Source organism: Plectropomus leopardus, chromosome 14 (assembly GCF_008729295.1).
Source record: "Plectropomus leopardus isolate mb chromosome 14, YSFRI_Pleo_2.0, whole genome shotgun sequence".
NCBI classification, from domain to species: domain Eukaryota; kingdom Metazoa; phylum Chordata; class Actinopteri; order Perciformes; family Serranidae; genus Plectropomus; species Plectropomus leopardus.
Window position 1 is genome coordinate 22,920,401 of NC_056476.1, and position 18,576 is coordinate 22,938,976.

The window sequence follows — 18,576 nt, forward strand, 5'->3', positions numbered from 1 at the left end:
TGTTTCAGGGAGAACTGGAGGACAAAACCAAAATGGTGGGATGGTAGGGGTGGTGTAAAAACGGTCTCTGTCCTGACACAGTGTTTCCTGCTATGTGTCCTGAACACACAGTCTCCAAAGACAGGGCCTGGGAAAAAAGACCAGCGACGCAGGCATTTGGGCTAAAGCACGGTGGCATTGTGGCCCTCCATCCTGGGCAGCCTGGGGTCCTGTACTGTCCCCATGGTGACTAGAAGTGGACGGCTGTCCTCAGACATACCTGACCGACTTAGGGACACTGAGGTGGGAATGGGGGCCCCTCTCTGGTGGGCTGCTGAGGAGGACATGGAGATGCCCTGCTGGGGTGTAGGGGGTGGAGGAGGGGGGTTGGGGTTACCGTGGGTGGCCTCCATTGGCAGACCCTGCTCCTGGTAGCCATAGCCGATGTTCCCACAGGGGAACCGTCTCAGTCTATAGAGGGGAACCGGGGGCAGGGCGGCTGAATCTAAAAGCAGAGGTGACTGGGCAGCCGGAGGTGGCGGTGGGGGTAACAGAGGTCTGCAGAGACCCTGCTGCTGCTGCTGATGGTGCAGCAGCTGGAGTTGGTGCTGCTGTTGAAGCTGATGCTGCTGCTGGAGCTGATGCTGGAACTGCTTGTGCTGATGCTGGAGACCCAGCGCCCCCGCCACCTCAGCTACAGTCCGGCCAACATGCTCCTGCCCCTCGCCGGGCACCCTGCCGCTGCTCCCTCCCGCTCCCCCCACCCCTGTCTGCCTCTGCTGCTGCTGCTTCCTCTGCTGCAGGAACCACGAGCCGTACGTTGGGTTCCACAGGCTGGTGCTCTTCCCGTTGTGTCCCTCCTTTTCCGGCGGGTGGCCCTGGGTGAACGCAAGGTTAATGTGGCCCCCTTCTGGGCCTGGCTGGGTGGTGACATGAGGTCCCTTGGCAGTGAGTGTAGAGGTGGCTGTGGAGGTGACTGTGTTGGTGGTTGTCATGGAGATGGAGGTCTGTGTGTGAGGCTGCTGGTGCTGGTGGAGGCATGGCGGAGGCTGGGACGACATCTGTGCTTTGGCCTCCGATGCTGTGCTGGTCACCACAGCGTGCTCCCCACCTCTCCGGATCTCCTCTGTAGGATATGATGGAGGCGGCTGTGGAACCTCCCCATCAGGCACCTGGGCATTCACTAACACAGTTGGGGCTGAAGGGTCATCAGAGTGTGTGGGCACACGCTCCTCCTCTTCAGGGATGGGTCCATACTCTACAGGCAGGGGCATAGTCACCACATCTGGGTCCTAAAAAGGGGTTAGACCATCAAGGAATCACAGCTTTTTCAGTTTAACCACTTCCACAATCATAATTTGAATGAGACACATTAAAAAAAGAGGTGAGAAAATTCAGTCAACAGTTCCTTCTGCTAAAATGAAAACTGTCAAGTTTTCTCAACTGTAGCTCATTAAATTCATTCTATAAGTTAACCACAATATTACATGAAAGTACATTTCTTTATTTCTTTGTCTGTTGTATTTCCGCTTGAGCACAAATAGTTTCTTTGAGCAAAAACCACCACTGTATAATTTGGATGTTTGAAAGGAGAAACTGAACTGTGTATTTTCATTGCTCTAAAAGACCAACAGAGATCTAGCATTAGCTGACTGCCTGACATATTTACAGATTGTTAGGCATAATTCTCAGTCAGGTACAGGCCTCAGACCCACTTCCTTTTTGGTTACCTACCCATCTAGCAAGTAATACACTCACCTCATCAACACCAACAACAAATGGTTAACTGAGCAAGTGCTTAGCATATCTGAATGGGACATTACTTCAAGTAAAATGGAGTGACAGCAAAACTGTGTGTTAAATCACGGGTCAGGTTGCAGGACTTGCATCATCCAAGTCTATTATATTAGTCTTGGAGATAACTAGGGGTAAGGGGGTGTTTTGGTACTGAGCTTCTGCAGGTTTGCAATACTGGACCTGCAGAACTCTGCTCTGGAGAGATAACAACAGGCAAGCAACTAATACACGCTTGGAGTTGAATTTTTGGAAAATAAACACAAATTTAAACCAAGCAGTATTGCAAAATCATATTGAGTTATTTCCTTCAAATCTCTGAGCCCTAATTTGTTTGTTTGCATGGCAGCAGAATCCAACAGAGTGCTTTGTTCAGTTACCTGTAAGCAGTAGTCAATTCTCTCCAGGATGGTCGAAAAGTTAGGCCTGTCTTCAGGCTGATGCTGCCAACTCTGAGTCATTATGCGATACCTAACGACACACATGAATGAGTAGACACACAAAAAATACTTAATGAAAACATTTTCTCCCGCTCCACGCAGATGTAGAGAAAACAAAAGGAAAACAGGCTGACCGGCACCATCTCTCCTGCTGATTTTACAAATGCCAAATTGATCTCTTTTGACTAAATATCCTTAATAGCGGCCCCCTACCGGTTTGAGTGATTGTGTTAAATAGGCAATGCAAAGAGGAGGAGACAATAACAGTGAAGTTAAATCCTGAGATCTGGTTATAATTGTTGAGATGATTTCAACTGTAGCTGCTGCTTTCTGTAATCAGTATGTCCTGTTGTGAGACTGTTTCACAACTTCATATTAACAGAACCAACAGAGGCATGCTTGGTTTTTTAAAGAAAAGAAAAACCCACATTGACATAGAACATGTGAGGCAGGTTGCAAAATGATGAGGCATAATCTGCAAAGCTGAGGCCAACAGGTGTGAAGAAAAAAAGCTGTGAAATCACAGAAAGGCCAAAGTGTGTGTGTATGACTGAGACAGAAAATGTGAAAATCTGCCCATATATATGTTTTAAAATAGAGTAGGCGTGAGAGGCGGCATCTGAAAAGCGAGTGAAAATACAGTGTGATATGGAAATGGTTTTTGAAGCTCTCTATCAGCAACCCATGACTTCCCTCAAATTGGGAGGCAAACATGAAAGAAAATTGTTAATGTGGTTTTCATACTGAAAGCACAGAGCGCCATCTCCAATAAAATGTTCTGATGCCTTCTAAGTCATGACTCGTTTACGTGTCAATATCAGCAGAATCAGAGCCTTTCATGTTCTCCTATGCTGCCTGTATATACACTATCTATGCATCCTTTTGTGTTGTTTATGCTACGGAGAAGCTTAATTGAACCTCATGGGATCACCCTTTTCTTGCAGTCATGTGAAGCACATGAATACATGCAGCATCTGTGTGTGGATCTGCACTTACACCGGCCCAGGGCAATTTTTCGGTGGATCCATTCTCCCACCATTGGTAACAAACTCCAGCACTTCCTGGTTGCTGCGACTTGGATATGGCATGTAGCCCAACGAGAAGATCTCCCACAGCAAAACCCCAAACGACCTGCAGATGATGCGAGGACAGATTAGTTCCAGCAGGAGGAAGACAGAGGGTGAGACTAAGGACAATCAAGTCATAAATTATCAGCATCATCGGAGCTGAAGCTGTAAAGGATGAGAACAGAGGACAAGAGCAAGATAGAGACAAACATATGGCTCAGGATCAAAGGCGTTGAAGGGCAGAGGAAGGTGAAAAGCAGAACAGGAGAAAGAGGGCAGGTTGGGACAGCAGACGTCTGAATGTGAAAAATAGGCGGTGACATCACAGTGAGGGCGAGCTTTAAGCCTCGTTTCCACCAAGCAGTCTGGTTCAGTTCAATTTGGTACACATTTGAACATTTTTTTTTTGGTTTCCAGTGTGAAAAGTTGTGAATATTTTTTTTACCATCCACGTTTTTGGTCACCCCTGTCTTGGTGTACTTAGCACACAGATCCGGTACTAAAAGGTGGCGCTAGAAACGCAGCAGTCTGTTTTATTGCTCATTAAAGAATCAAAATTTTTGCTCAGGGCTGTTGTTGTGGCTGTTTTGAAACTGATGTAACCACTACTAACTACCCTGACAAGTTTTTCATACATTAGACAACTATAACTATAAAATGAAATGTTTTGCTGCATCTTCATCTTTACTAGTTAAATAGATAGCAGCTTTAGACTAAGAAAAAAATAAATTATTGTGCCAACTGCTAGCAGGTATCAACAACTTTTAAAGTTAACGTGCATAACATTACAAAATTCAGGCACATCCTGTTTAAAAAGGTGCAGAAAAACTAGTCCATGCATTTGTTCATTCTAGGCCGGACTACTGTAACTCCTTAGCATCTCCATATTTAAAAGTAGGTATAAGACTTTCTTCTTTAATAAATCTTATAGTTAGGGCTGGTGCAGGCTTGCCATGAACCAGCCCCTAGTTAGGTTGCTGTTCAGACCTGGACTGCCATGAAGACCTCCTTAACACACTGAGCTCTCCTTTCCTCCTCTCTCTCTCTCTCTCTCTCCATCTGTATGCACTCGAGTCAGGGTCATTTTTTCTCAGATGTTTCTCAGTGCACACGTTGATGACTTGAAACCACCAACAAACCTTAAATGTCAATACAACAGCTTTGACAGCTCCGTCTGTTTTAATTGTCTCTCTTGGATGACATACACTTTTATGAATGAGTGGATCTTCAAGCCTTAAAAAAAATAAATATTGATTTTGACCAAATTATGTAAACTGCATTTACTCTGTTTTCTCACTTGAAGAAAAGACATGCCAGTGCTTTGTTAGGTTATGTTATGTTACACTCCAGCAGCACTACAATACTGCAGGAGAAAGTCCCATTATTTTATGGATTTCATTTAGAGACTCTCACTCCAACATATTCTTGTTTGCTCTGAAAATGTTGGCATGTAACCCTGATCTGTGGCCAATATATGACGTGTACATGTCTGTATCACCTGTGAAAACAAAGAACAGCCAGAGCTGGATGCAGTAGGTGACAACAACCCCGACTATTTTTAAGAGTACTGTCTGCTGTGGAAACACTGAATGGATCTAGGGTCTAGGTACATGTCCGTAGGGGTTACTTTTGATTCTAAAGGTACTATGCCAAAAGTTTTTGGTGGAAACACTGCTTTAGTTTTCACTGAGGTCAGTTAAAGAGAAGTGTAAAGAGGTTCTCACCATGTGTCTGTTTTGGATGTAAAGATGCCCTCCATGAAGGCCTCAGGTGGCATCCACTTCACTGGCAGCATGGCACGCCCACCCTTCCTGTAATAGCTTGCTCTAAACACACAAACACAAACACAAACACACACACACACACACACACACACACACACACACACACACACACACACACACACATTTTGAATGGTAAAATGCTTGATGACTAACCATGGGGCAAATAATCTTAATATAGTTTATTTGTTTGCCCACGCATAATAAAAAAGGGAACAATTGTAAAATGAAAACCAGCATCTGTATTTTGCAGCACCATCACCATGGCAACAGCACTGCCCTCAAAAGCAGAGTAAAAAAAAAAGGAAAAAAATCTAACATCCAGCAATTAATTCACTGTTTGTCAGCGGCTGTATCAGCACTCTGATCCAATCGCATTTTCAGCTCCCGAACACGTTGGTGCGAGAGACCCTCTACGAACTCCTTATCTCACTGAGAGGGAAGAGGGAATTTTTTTTGCAGGGCCAAGCCCCGTCTCAAACATTTTTAATGCCATCTTGTGCATGCTGATGGTATGGTTGATTTGTGCTCTATCTGATTGTTGGTGCTGATAGAGGTCACTGCTTGGTTCATCTCGCTCTGCTCGAGGCACACAGCGGGGACAGACATGAACTGGCTGCCGCTTGGCCTGCCATCCATCAAGGTGTCCACAAGGAAAAAACGGACACACATCAACATCCCAGTTAAGTGGTGTCAGCTGTGTTTGGCTCGGAAAAGCATCGTTTGGCATCATTGCAGTTGCAGAGGAGTGAATCTGTTTGCCCCAACTGATTTTGTCAGAAAAATTACACTTTTTTTCCCTAAGCAGTCATTTGTAAACATGACAAGTGCTTCATAATAAATAGGACCGTTCTAGCCTATCGACAGGTTTGTGACTGGAAGGTTGCCAGTTCCAGTCCCTGAGCCTTCTGGGGGAAGTAATGGAGTAGCAGTAACAGTCTCTTTCTCTTCGCCTTCAAAAACTAGACAAGTGAAGCACCAACTGCTCTGTTGGAGCTGCACATGGCTGTGCAGAGAAAGACTGTAATTATAGTGGGCAGCTCCCAGGTGTGAATGTGAAGCAGGATGAGAAAAGAGCATCTTGCTCAGTTTGTGTTCCCTAGATGAATAAAAGCTAAAAAAAAAAAATAAATAAATAAATAAAAAATAATAAAGAAAAGAAAAGAATGGCAGACACATCAAAAACAGGGTGGCAAAGAATAAAACAGCCTGAATAAAATATGGTACAGCAACTAAAATAAGATTGCAGTTTTGGCAGCTTGAGCTCCTCAGATATGGCATCCGAAGCCTATGGGCATGGGCTGCATGACCCATCACATTTTGTCTTTAGTTTGTCTTCAGTTTAGGAGGATTTCAAGCTGATTTCATGCTGTGCTCTTGCTCTCCGGGGGCAAAAATGTCAGAACTACTGTTAAAAGCCAAAGCTATGCATGTCTTAAAAGTAATCTGTAAAATTCAATCCAAAAATTATATGCACCTAGTGCCAGGAAGCTAAAAAAAGATGTAGCCAAGCCTCTGCTTCTTAAGGGAACATGGTGAGGCAAGTCAACACCATCCAAAGACAAAAAATATTTTTTTCTTACCTTCTGAGTATCAAGCTTTTGTTTGGCATGTATTCTTAATTTCTCTTTGCTGTTTGGGATAAGCAGGACCTGGTAAGTTTAAAAAAAACTAAGCATTGTCTTTGAAAGGTAAGCACTTTTTGAAAAAAAAAAAAAAAAAGTTTTCATATTCACAAGTGCACAATAAAGTTGAAAACTGTTCATTTCAATGCCTGAGCTTAAACTAGGAAGGGACTAGGAATTCGAAACTATGCAGCATTTGTTCAGTATTTTGTCACTGTATGGGTTAGTGGTCACTGTTTAAGTCTCAAACTGTTAGAAACTGTTCATTTAAATGCCTGCGGCCGCAGTAGTTCAGTCTATAAGGACATGGCTTGGGAGCCAGAGGGTCACAAGTTCAAGTTAGAGACCCAGTATGGAGCATGGACTAGTAGCTGGATATGCTCCAGTTCACCTTCTGGGCACTGCTCATGTTCCATTGAGCAAGGCACAGAACCACCAACTGCTCGGAGCGCATGTCCATGAGCAGCCCCCTCGCTCAGACATCTCCATTTAATGCATTTGTATAGGTCCTGTTTGTGCATGTGTGTGTATTCCAAGCCTGTGTACGTAACATGTAAATGACAACAGAGTGAAAAAAATTGAATTTCCTCTCGGGGATCGATAAATTACGTCTTTTTCTTGTGAACATGGCATAGCAAATAATGCAACATATCTAAAATTCTTCTGATTTGTGCATTTGGTAACTCTGAAAAAGTTTTCCTTGCTCCATACTCCAATCAAGGAATGTCCATTTTGTATGTGGAAACAGTTTGTAAGAACTAACTGGTGTGTGTGAAATGCTGCAATAATACAATAATAAAGTTCCAGTGTCCTCAAACGAGTACTCCCTGATTAAGAGCAATTCCGCGTGTTACTTTTGCTACAGCTGGTCAAATTTGTATGCCATATCAAACTACAAGCATCATTAAGCATAAATAAACAAGTTTCAACTATGAAATCTAAATAGATTTTGTGACTTGTCCACTTTTGTGTTGTCTTTGGCTTTGGACTGACTTGGCAGAGATGGCAACCATGTTGTTTTTACTGGATTAGTGTATTGTGCTGTCCACAAATGAGGATAACAGGTCTAAGTTAAGCAGAATAAAGTACAAGGTGCTGCAAACCCAAAATGTAACGTCCTCAAATGAGGATGCAGGGTCACAGGAGGTTTTAAGGGTATACAAAGCAGGAATTTCCAGTAAAAAGTAATGTATAGACACATTTAAAAGTAATTCCTCAAAATCATCACTTAAGACCCACTAGAAGTGTGTGGTGGTGTATTTATCTGCAGAGACTCTGCCCTCTGCCTGTATTTTCTTATTTTGCTGTGTATGGCATGAGCACAGCACATAGCTGAGGTCAGGACATGAAAATGTAGCAACCAAATGCTAAACCTGGAGCAGCACACATCCAAGACAAGGCTGAGAGAGTCATGGACACAACATCCAAAAAAATACAACAAAGTGAAACGCCAAGTGGACAAAGCTGGGGTTGGCTTTCACTTTCAGTGTTGATGCGGTTTACAAACAGTTGCCAACATTTTCTACATAGTTTACCTTGAGGTTTGTTACTTGCTTAAATAAGCTTTTTGTGTGATATTTACTATAATGGAAATTCTAGTTGAACAGTTCAAAGAATAAGAAACAACTGCATTTTCAAACAGTATCGACTTAAAGCACACAACAGGAGCCAGCACCAATCATTTCGTTTAGCCAAGAGCTACAGTTGTGTGTCTTCAGGGGGGCAGTAAGTAGAGATGAATATAGATGATATGCTGTCAAACAGTATGGCTAAAGGGGAAGTATTTACTTAGCAAACTATTGGCATTAGAAGTTAGCCTTGAAGAAAATTACACATAATCAATAAGGCAGAGAAAACAATCACTAGTTGAGTTTGTTTGCTTGACAGATTAGCTACGAACCACCGCAGGGCAGTCACACAGATTCAAAATCTGTCACTTAGAATTACACAATCAATTCAGTGACAGGAATCAGTTACATCCTCCACTTTTAGGTCTACAATTACTAGACTGAATCCTTGCACGTTCCTCTCTATCCCAGCCCCCTTCCCAGTATACCTCCTGTCTGTCCTAACAAAAACGTAGGGAGGAAAGCGATTAGACTGAAGAGTTGAGGCAGTGGGCGTTCAGGGGATCCTCTGTTTGTTGCTATGAAAAGGCTGATTTCAGGGATGAAGTCAAAAACCAAGTGGCCACAATCTCCTAAATTCTTTGTTGTTATATAGTTATAGCCAGGGGTGTCATGATCCATCTATCTGGATCAATGTATCGATGTAATGACCAGCGATGCAAAGTAAAAACATTGACCCATATCACGTCTTAAGGATATGCCTGTATTTTGAAATTCTGTGCCCCACAGGAGGATAATGCTATTTACCTGGGATTAAATCAGCAATTTGGAAAATTTGGGCATTTTGGAGAAAATAAGGGTCGACAGACAAAGCAAATGTTGTTTGTTTGTCAGTGATGATGGGATTAACAATGACATACCTGCCTGGACTGGCATATAAAACCTCAAACTTCAGGCTACAGCAACATTAGATGTTCTATTTCAACAATGTCAGACTGTAAAAACGTGACTCAAAGTCAACCGTGCTGTTTTGTCGAGAAATGCAGTGACTAACAAACGGTGAGTAAGAAAAAGTAAAAATATGTGTAAATTGTTGATCTAAACTCTGCTAGCTACAAGGCTAATTTATACAATGTAAATGCGCTTGAGATAATACTCTGTGACTAGAAAAACAAACAAACAAACAAAGGTTTTGTTGCTGAACCTTACTGGAATGAATTCTATACTTTTGTTAAATGGTCTTGTTGTTATCTATGTTTTATGTCTGTTGGGAGAAGGTTGCCTTCAGGGCTTTAAGCCAGATACCTCTAAAGTTTTAGGGTAAAGATCATAATTTTAAAATAAAGAAGTTAACTCATCCCATGTGCTGTCTGATATGTATTAGTGGAGTCAGTTTGAAGTAAACTATGCTGCACTTCACCGGTTATAATTATTTATATTATTGATGGGATGTTTTATTCTTTATGGCCAAAAGGTAGAGTGAGACGGCTTCTTCTGTAACAGTTTGTGTTTAATGATCATATGTTATCGTTTTTATATCGATCGCAGGCCTCTGAAGTGAATCAAATCGAAATTGTATCGTTGCAGACTTTGCGATATTGGCAATTCTCATACCGTTGTCCAAAAAATGGACATAATATCGTATCGTAATGAAACTGATAACGTACACCCCTAGTTAAAGCCACCACTTTTCTGTGACCTCTGCAGTGTTCAAAAACATCACCAGAACACATGAAACTTTTACATATTGCTATTCTCTGCCCATTTGAAAATGCTGGAATAATTTAAAAAGATTGAGGGGAGTAAAATTGAGAGCTGAACAGTAGATCGACCTCTTTTTTTTTTTTAAAGTATGGGGTTTATGGTCATATTTATTACCACTGCTAACACTACCAACACAGACTGAAAGCTGAGCTGCAGATTAGGATGACTTAAATATAGTCCCGGGAAATCTATGGCACAAATGGAGATGTTTTTATATGTGTGCATATTTCGTGTGTGAGCCGTTCAGTGTGCAGTAGGGAAGCTAGAAGATAGAGAAGCATTAGAGGCAAAAAACTAACACTAAGAGACAGAGGCGCCGAGCAGACTGTGTTGAATGGAGAGTAAGATAGAAGAACGTGCACCCGAGGACACAATGTGGAGCCTAATACTTGTCTGTCTGTTCACTGAGTTGGATGTCTTTGTTCCCTTACTGTGCATGGGTGTGCGTGTGTGTGAATGTGTGTGTGTGTGTGTGTTTGTGTTCACCAGGCTGACATCAATAAATACAATCTTAAGTCATACTACACACGGCTGTTAATAGTGGTCATTTAAGGCAAAATAGCAATTCTACTCAGAGCACAGTGAATTTCTCTTCATAGCAGTGGCTGTTTACCCCTGGATAATATCTGACAGTTTTTGTTTACCCAGCTTTTTATTTACCACTGCATCGCCGGTGTGCAAGCACGTATGTGAGACTGCAAGGGAATTTGTGCGTGAGAGAGGAAGTCCATGGAACACCACGTGCGAGCACGCCTGTGGCTCTGCTCCCAGAATATAAAAAGCTGACATTAAGCCTCGTCCTGGTCCCTCACTGTGACGCCTGTCCCCTGGGACAGCCACAAAAGGACTCCCATGTCCCTCCGTCACATAGCAGGAGGGCCACATCATGAAACAGCAAAAATAACACACCAACGGCGTAGCGCGCAACACTGCCATCCCTCCCTCTCCAAATAATAATGATAAAAAAATAAAAATTAAAAAATGTCCCAGCACCACAGCTCCAGGCAGAGAGATAAAAACAAAATCGCATCGCGGCACCTGAAAAACTGACATCAGCAATTAAATCAAGCGCTCCTAATGTGGCTCCCCAGGGGTGTTGTGCAACAGTCTTTTCCGGATGCTCTGAGAGTGACTTTGCTCTCGTGTGACTTAGCATCAGATGATTCGAAAGTGCTGCGTTGATATAGCTGAATGTTGTGACATATTTCCCCTGCTCTAATTTCTTACCAGATGAAAGGCTTGGGAGATTTCCCTACTGGATTGTGCATTCATTTAAATGGTGTCACGTGAAAATGTGGTAGCTATATTAAAAGTTTGAGCTAAGAGTAATGAGACGCTGTAGGGACTACAGATGAGCTGATGTAGATTAAAAGAAGGCATCAGTATGACAGTGTGATAGAGAATAAAAACACTTGCACAGCTGTGATTCAAAATTTACCAGTTTAAAAGTCTCCATGATAAGTGCCATGGCCTTTATCAGTTGCAAAGAAAAAAAAACTTTTCTTGGTACTTTACTGTAATCAGATTTTATATGTATATGTATATATTCAGAGTTTACAGGTTACAATTTTAGAAAATTTCCATGATTTTTAAAGGACCCATGATGCATTAGTGCTGCATTTTTCAAGATGATCAAATTGAAACTCTATTCAAATAGAATTTCAGCTAGCTGGCATACATGAAGAGAGAGCCAGAGCACTGAGAGAAAATGAAGAAACGTGTGACTAAAACAAAACGTAAAACACTGACGCATATAAAAGCTATGTTTCTCCGTCAGCTACAGAATGGAGGGTTATCTACGCAAGATTACTGTAACAATTTCACTAACACAACAAAATTCTAGGATTTTACCAAAACCTTTAATAATTTTCACAAATTCCAGGACCTTTCCAGGTCTGAAAATATGACTGAGAAATTGCATGACTTTTCCAGGTTTTCCATAAACATGAAAACTCTTTATTGTATGTTTTATATGCAGTTACAATGCGGTTAAAAATAACTTCTGCACACAGCATGCTCATGCCTATCTGGCTAACCAATTGTCTTTATACCAAATGATACTAAAGGGGATAAAGAGGAAAAAGATCCAACATTGTTTCTCTCACTGAGTCCAGATTTCGCTGGATTGTGTTCACTCACTGCTGTTTTGGGAAACAGTTCAGGTTTCACTTTCAAGCCCTGTGGTTAAGGAATTGTCCACATCCAGAATTTTACTTTACTTTACAGTTAATAAAATGAAAAAACTATTGAAGTTAGCCATAGGACTAGTCCACACATACATGTGGGATTTCTCTCCTTTGCTAAAAAGAAAAAAAACAGAATAAATTGATGTCCACACAAGTGCTGTTTTCACTTATAAAAGTTAGTGGTCAGGCTGCCTTGAAATTTTAAGTTGACTGAATTTAAGAAGACAAATGGAGGTCAATTGTAATGATTCAGCCTGCCTTCTCAAATTCAATCAACTTAAAAATTTAAGGCAGCCTGGACACTGACTTTTTTAGTTAAAGTCTGGGTAAAGTGGTAATTAAACAACATTCAGAAGTAATGCTGGGTGTTCTTAAAGATGCAACAGACTTGAAACTAACCCAGAGAGGGCAGTGAAAGCCTGCCATTAAGTTACACTAACCATAAGATTATAGATAATACTCGTAGGTGTTGTTGTTTTAATATTCATATCGGTGTTAATTTTATGCAGTAATTAATACGCAACACAATAAAGGTCATACTATTCCTGGGTTTTCAGTGTAAAATGCTAAATAAATGTGATTTGATTTTGAAACGTAATAAGTTACAGAATTCCAATTACCCTCTTAAAAAAGAAATAAGTAATGTTACTATTTTAAGTACTTTATCAATGTAATACAGCTTAATACTTTTGATTACTTTTCTAATAAATGCTTTAAAACTGGGCAATAAAGCTGAAAAATGTCAGCAAATAGGTTATGCTAAAAGTAGGCTTTCCCCACAGGGGTAAAAGATACAGAGAAACAGAATGAATGTTATCTTCTACATGAACTTTTTTTCCTGAAAATAAATAAATAAATAAATAATAATAATTAAAAAAAAATAATGTATTGTAATTTAATGTGTAAATTCAGATGCAATCCTGTTGTAATCCCCAACATTTTGATTGGTAACTGTAATTTAATTACATATTTGTTCTCATTAACTTTAATTGATTACAGTTGCATATATGTTCTTATTTAACTAAGCATATTACATGAGAGGGTGTGCTTTAACATTATTTGTAACTCAAAATCAACTGAACCTGGTCTTGGCTTTGAGCCAGCCAAGGTGGCCTTGCCTGTTGTTTTACATCAGTGAGTCAATAGTACCTGTAAATGTCTCGAGCCATCCCAAAATCTCCAATCTTGGCTACGCGGCCCGATCCTTTGCAGGTCAGTAGGCAATTTCGAGCAGCAATGTCCCTGAAAGATGAAAAAAAACACATGCAGACTGTCAGGTCGCTGCATGTACTTGCTGCTGGATTGATGGAGATCGGTCACATTATTCGAGCTTCACAGCTTTCAGTGATGTAATTTTCGATATATGGGAGTTCTATATCAGTCAATATTGACATTAACACAGCATTGCTGATGCCTCGTCTTTTCACTATTTTAACAAAGTTCTTCATATATTTGCATGTATATGAGAGTTCCATGTATGAACACCTACAGATGCCTTCCTGTTGGATCTGAAGTTGAGTTTAACTACCAAGTTGCCCTGGGCAAGCTGGTAAAGTGTATAGTTTCCTACATTGCCTTTATAGCTCTGCCCACATGGTGCATCCAGAGAAAAAGATTGAAATGTTCCACTGTATTTGCAGGCAGAGTAGGTTAGAAGAGAAAATTCATAAAATTCATATTTGCACTGTACTGGGTTGGTTAGTCTTTGAGAAAATACAGTAGTTCACACAGCATGCTCTGCTCCTGTCTGGGGAAAAGAAAATAGAGCTCACACACTGTATTCCGCTCCCCAGGCGTCTAACTTTCTTATCATCTTTGAAATGACATCGTGAGCGCACTGCTCCTCATCACACTAAAGACAAGTGTGCACTAGGGACAATAAATACCCAGAATTTAACATCAAAATAACGTCATGTGACACTGTGCTCACACAAGATCATGACATGGGGCACGGCTGGCAATGAAAAACTAGCATTGATGCAAGCCGCAGCATCGAGCTCTGTGAGCGCACAGACAGCGAGACATTGATGTTTAGCCTCCACACTCTGATCAACTTGGATGTGAAATGACACAATGAGGATGAAGTAATAGTTCAGACTGATTTAAACTGAGGGCTTTTTCAGACAGTGACTACACTATGCATGGCTGACCCAAGAGCTATTCAACTTGTAGTACTACTTCAAGTTTGATATTAAATAATTGAGTATGAAATAAAAAAACATTGTGTCTCGGGCATCCATTTGCTTCTCATTTCAAGTCCAATTTAGACTGAAGCAGCTAAATGACTGTTGGTAAACTGAGTTATCAAAGCAGCTACAGAGAATTTTCTAAATTGTGTTATTGCTGCACAACATTTCCTATTTAAGAAGTGAATGAATCAATCCATTTAGCAGTGTGTTAGGAAACTGAATCATTTCTATCATAGCATGACAACAATCAGCATATGGGAGTGCACACACAAACAATTTAACATGTTCCCTTCTCACGAGGTGCTATCGCTGAATCCAAGTAGTCCTTGTTTAATGGCTTGGAAGAATTCATGCAAATGATTTGCTTTTGCTTGTAGGCAAGGACGAGCCTTGAAATGCAGCAGTAGCTGTCACAGACTGCTAGCTGAGGGCTTCAGGGAAGGACACAGTGCTGTTATACATGCAGCACAGTGATGTGAGCGCATGCTGTTATAAAAACAATGTTAACTGGCTTCATACTGTCGACTTTATTTACTGCACATTTTAACTGCAGCTTAAAGACCCATTTCAGTGCAGCATTAAAGAACACCCGCCTTTTTTTTCATCTGTTTTAACACCTGAGATTGCATCAAACTACCCGACTCTCCTCAGCACAGTGCTTCTTTTCAGGGGGCTATCATTTCCAATGTGAGTAACAAGCCTGCTGTAAAATAAAGAGAGAGTAACGTAACGTGAGAGTAACATTAAATTATCCACAGGCCAAAAATGCATAGAAACATCAGGTAGCCAGAGTGCGTTATCCTCAGGCAGCATTCAACCTTTGATTTAACCTGTTGGAGCACACCACAGCTCATCATCCAACCCTGTAATCCCTGTAAGAGCAGCATTTTCTGAGTAGCGGGCCGTCTACTCCTCCACCCTACCTCATTCACCTGCCCTTTACTCAACCCCGAGTAAACACACCTCCATAAAAATTGAAATTAGCTTCAAGGACAGCGTTAGGATGAATTTTAATACGAGTTTGAAGGCAGAAAAACGGGCTGTATAGAAGCTCACGAGCCTCCGGAGAAGACTCAGCCATTAGGTGGATTGATGGGGCTTTACTGTGCCACGTTGGGGCAAACAAGGTTTAATAGGCCTTGTTTGTCATTGGCCAATTCCTGGGGAGTCAAAGAGAGACGTGAAGGAAGAGGGATGCGCTTTAATTGTCTTGATGCGATTGTAGGAGCAATTTTGACCTTTTCCCTTTTTGACATGACTTTCCTCACAGAAGGAGATCTTTGCGAGACAGACTCAAGAGGAGGATTTATGAATTCTTTGGTCACGTCCTCTGGCTCACCAACCGCTGTGAATATGGATATAGAAGGGGACTTGTGCGTTGGATACAGACCGTAAAAAGGCAAGCCGGCTACCCCATCTGGCTGCTCTGATGCTAAACTCATCACTTGTCCTTTCTGCTATCGTACGAAAGGCAAAAGGCATGCAGAGTCCATATGCTATGCTTGGATGGAAGTGGTCTACGCATAATTCAGACTAGAAGTCAACAAATGAATGTGAGCAAGTCTGTGTCTGTTGAGTTTTGCGTTGCACATTAGCATTCCATATGTATATGCATACCCATATGTGCCGTATATTGTTTGTTTTCCTTTGTGTCTTGCTAATCTCTTTAGGTAGGAGGAATACAGGCCCACAGAATACAACACATCCTTTTATAATCAGGTGCTGTATTTGTTTATGCTAACTCGCTGTTAGTTTTGCATATCTGTATGCTAAATATGTGGTTATCTGATTAAGTACCTGTGTATAAACTGGTTCTCCTCCAAATATTGGCAACCCTTAGCGATGTCTCTGGCCACATTGAGAAGGTCCACCATAGTCAGGCTGGAAGGGTGCTCCTGATCACAAAGAGAAGAGACGGGAAAATATCCACGATGCAATGTTAGTGAATACATTAGAGGCAGATTTGGCAAATTGGAGGTGACTACAGTTACACTTAGTATGTTTACATACACAAAATATTCCAGATTTTGTCCTTTCTCCAAAACAGACAATATTCCTACTAAGCTGTCTACATGTCTAATGAAAGTGAATATTCCACTAATATTCCGGTTTACATACAGCTGTGCATACTGTGAAAACAATATTAAGGGATTGTGGACTGTATTAAATAGTCTTATTAAAAATGGATCCACACACACAAGTTATCCTCCTATATGTTACTGATGATGGAAAAACTGTAAACAATATGTATGATGTGGTTACTGGATTTAAGAACTTTTATTAAGTGTAGGACCAAAACTAGCAATGAAATCGACAATGACCCACAGCCAAAACAGGGAGGACTGTAACAGAATTATGCTGAAATATTCTTTGTCAATAGCCATATACACAGCTTAGCAGTTTTTTTATAGGGGCAAAACTGGAATATTTTGTACATGTACATGTCAGTATGGGTTTTAAAGAAAACATGTTTTTGAATCTGACTTATCTAACATGGATCATACTGCGCTCAATTCTGGGGCTCAGTGGGGACACAGAAGTTGCAGCTCTAGGTGGTAAAAAAAACAAAGAAATGCACGATTCAATGACAATGTGCACAGCAGCGTGTCTCACCAGCCGAGGTCTGGTCTCCCTCAGGAAAGATTTGAGATCTCCTCCGGCCATCAGCTCCAGCAGGATAAACCTGGGCATGGCCTGCAGACTGACTCCTATACAACGCACAATGTTCTGGTGGCTAAACTTACTGCAGGAACAGAAACACAGCAGGGAGAAGTGGATCAGAAATGCTTTTGTTGGCACTTTTTTTTAAAGACAGAATTTTGTTATTTTGTGGCTCTCACCTGATAATTAGAGCCTCCATGAGGAAGTCCAATTCATCTTGCTCAGAGCAAACTTCAGGAAGGGTCTAGTGTAAATAGCAATGAATGGTTATAAGTTTGATTTACAGAAGTTATTGTAATGTGTGTGCAGTGCCTTTTTTTTTAATGGCATACAGTTGTGTTGTAAGGCCTTTCAAGAAGTATATCAGTGCTGGACATATGATCTTTTCATAACACTAGGCTGTAATAGAAAAACGCAAATACTTTTGACATTGGTGCTACGTGACCAGAGAAAACAGAGGAAAAAAGCTGTGCCAATTGCTTTTTGATCAAGAGGCACAGAGCCTACAGCAACCAGAATGCACAGCGCCGCAAAAGACCAGGTAACCCCCTCGCTCTCAGGTGACATAACGCAAACTTGTCCGTTTGACACAATAGCAACTGGCTGGTAACAAATAATATCATATTACAGGTAAACCAAAAGCTAAAATATGTTTCTGAAACTATGAGGTGAGACCAGAAATAGGCAATGCAAGAAAAGAATCGTGGTTTATATTTGATCAGCACTGCCTAGTTTCACTGTTTGATCTCAGTTTTTTTAGCCTCTGTTTTGACAATAAAGGAAACAGTATGGTACCCACTTCTTGTTCACAATCTCTCGCTAATACAACTAAACACAGCGCTAAAGATGTTTCTAAAAACCTTTTAGACAAAAAATAGGCAGTGCAGTATAATTTATATTTGATTAGCACTGCTAAATTTTACAGTTTGATCAGAGTTTGGTCTGAGTTTGAGAGAGAGAGAGAGAGAGAGAGAGAGAGAGAGAGAGAGAGAGAGACATTAATTTTTCAAAACTGATCCAACTCTGAAAAACAAATTCAAATTAGAAAATAACAAACCTGAACATACAAAACAATACACATATTTAGGTCTGAACATCACTGCCACTGGAAACATTAGAATGGCTATGAATGAGCTGAAAGAGAAGGGAAGAAGAGCTTTCTACACCATCAAAAGAAAAATTCCTTTTATCATCCCCATTAAGACCTGTTTCAAAAGTAGAAGATTGTCATAAACGAAGACAAACAAGCTCTACACTACTACACTAAATGTTTCGATGTAACTAAAACAACATGTATATAATATGTGTCTAAAATATATTTCTGTTATGTATGTAATAATTTAATAATCTGTTCTTTTGCTTTGGCAACAATGTAACAAACATTTATGCCAATAAAGCTGATTTGAATTTGAGAGCAAGACAGAGGGAGAGTGAGAGAAGAAGAGAGACAAAGAGCATGCCTGTCTCTAGATGCACCTTCATACTATTTTTTGTCAGTGGTTGCGGGTAATATGAAAATGCA

The 18,576-nt window shown here is 40.9% G+C and overlaps 1 protein-coding gene across 1 annotated transcript in view; it reads right to left on the reverse strand.

Annotated features, from left to right (window-relative positions):
* Positions 1 to 161: 161 nt before the first annotated feature.
* The window catches only part of alk (ALK receptor tyrosine kinase), a 65,881-nt gene continuing 47,466 nt past the window's right edge, over positions 162 to 18,576 (reverse strand). Inside the window, exons 14-21 of the mRNA XM_042500800.1 lie at positions 17,234 to 17,298; positions 17,007 to 17,136; positions 16,191 to 16,288; positions 13,354 to 13,446; positions 5,005 to 5,106; positions 3,210 to 3,344; positions 2,154 to 2,244; positions 162 to 1,271 (exon numbers count right to left, since the gene is read on the reverse strand). Of these exons, the coding sequence (XP_042356734.1) occupies positions 162 to 1,271; positions 2,154 to 2,244; positions 3,210 to 3,344; positions 5,005 to 5,106; positions 13,354 to 13,446; positions 16,191 to 16,288; positions 17,007 to 17,136; positions 17,234 to 17,298 (1,824 nt within the window). The remainder of the gene's footprint in view (positions 1,272 to 2,153; positions 2,245 to 3,209; positions 3,345 to 5,004; positions 5,107 to 13,353; positions 13,447 to 16,190; positions 16,289 to 17,006; positions 17,137 to 17,233; positions 17,299 to 18,576) is intronic.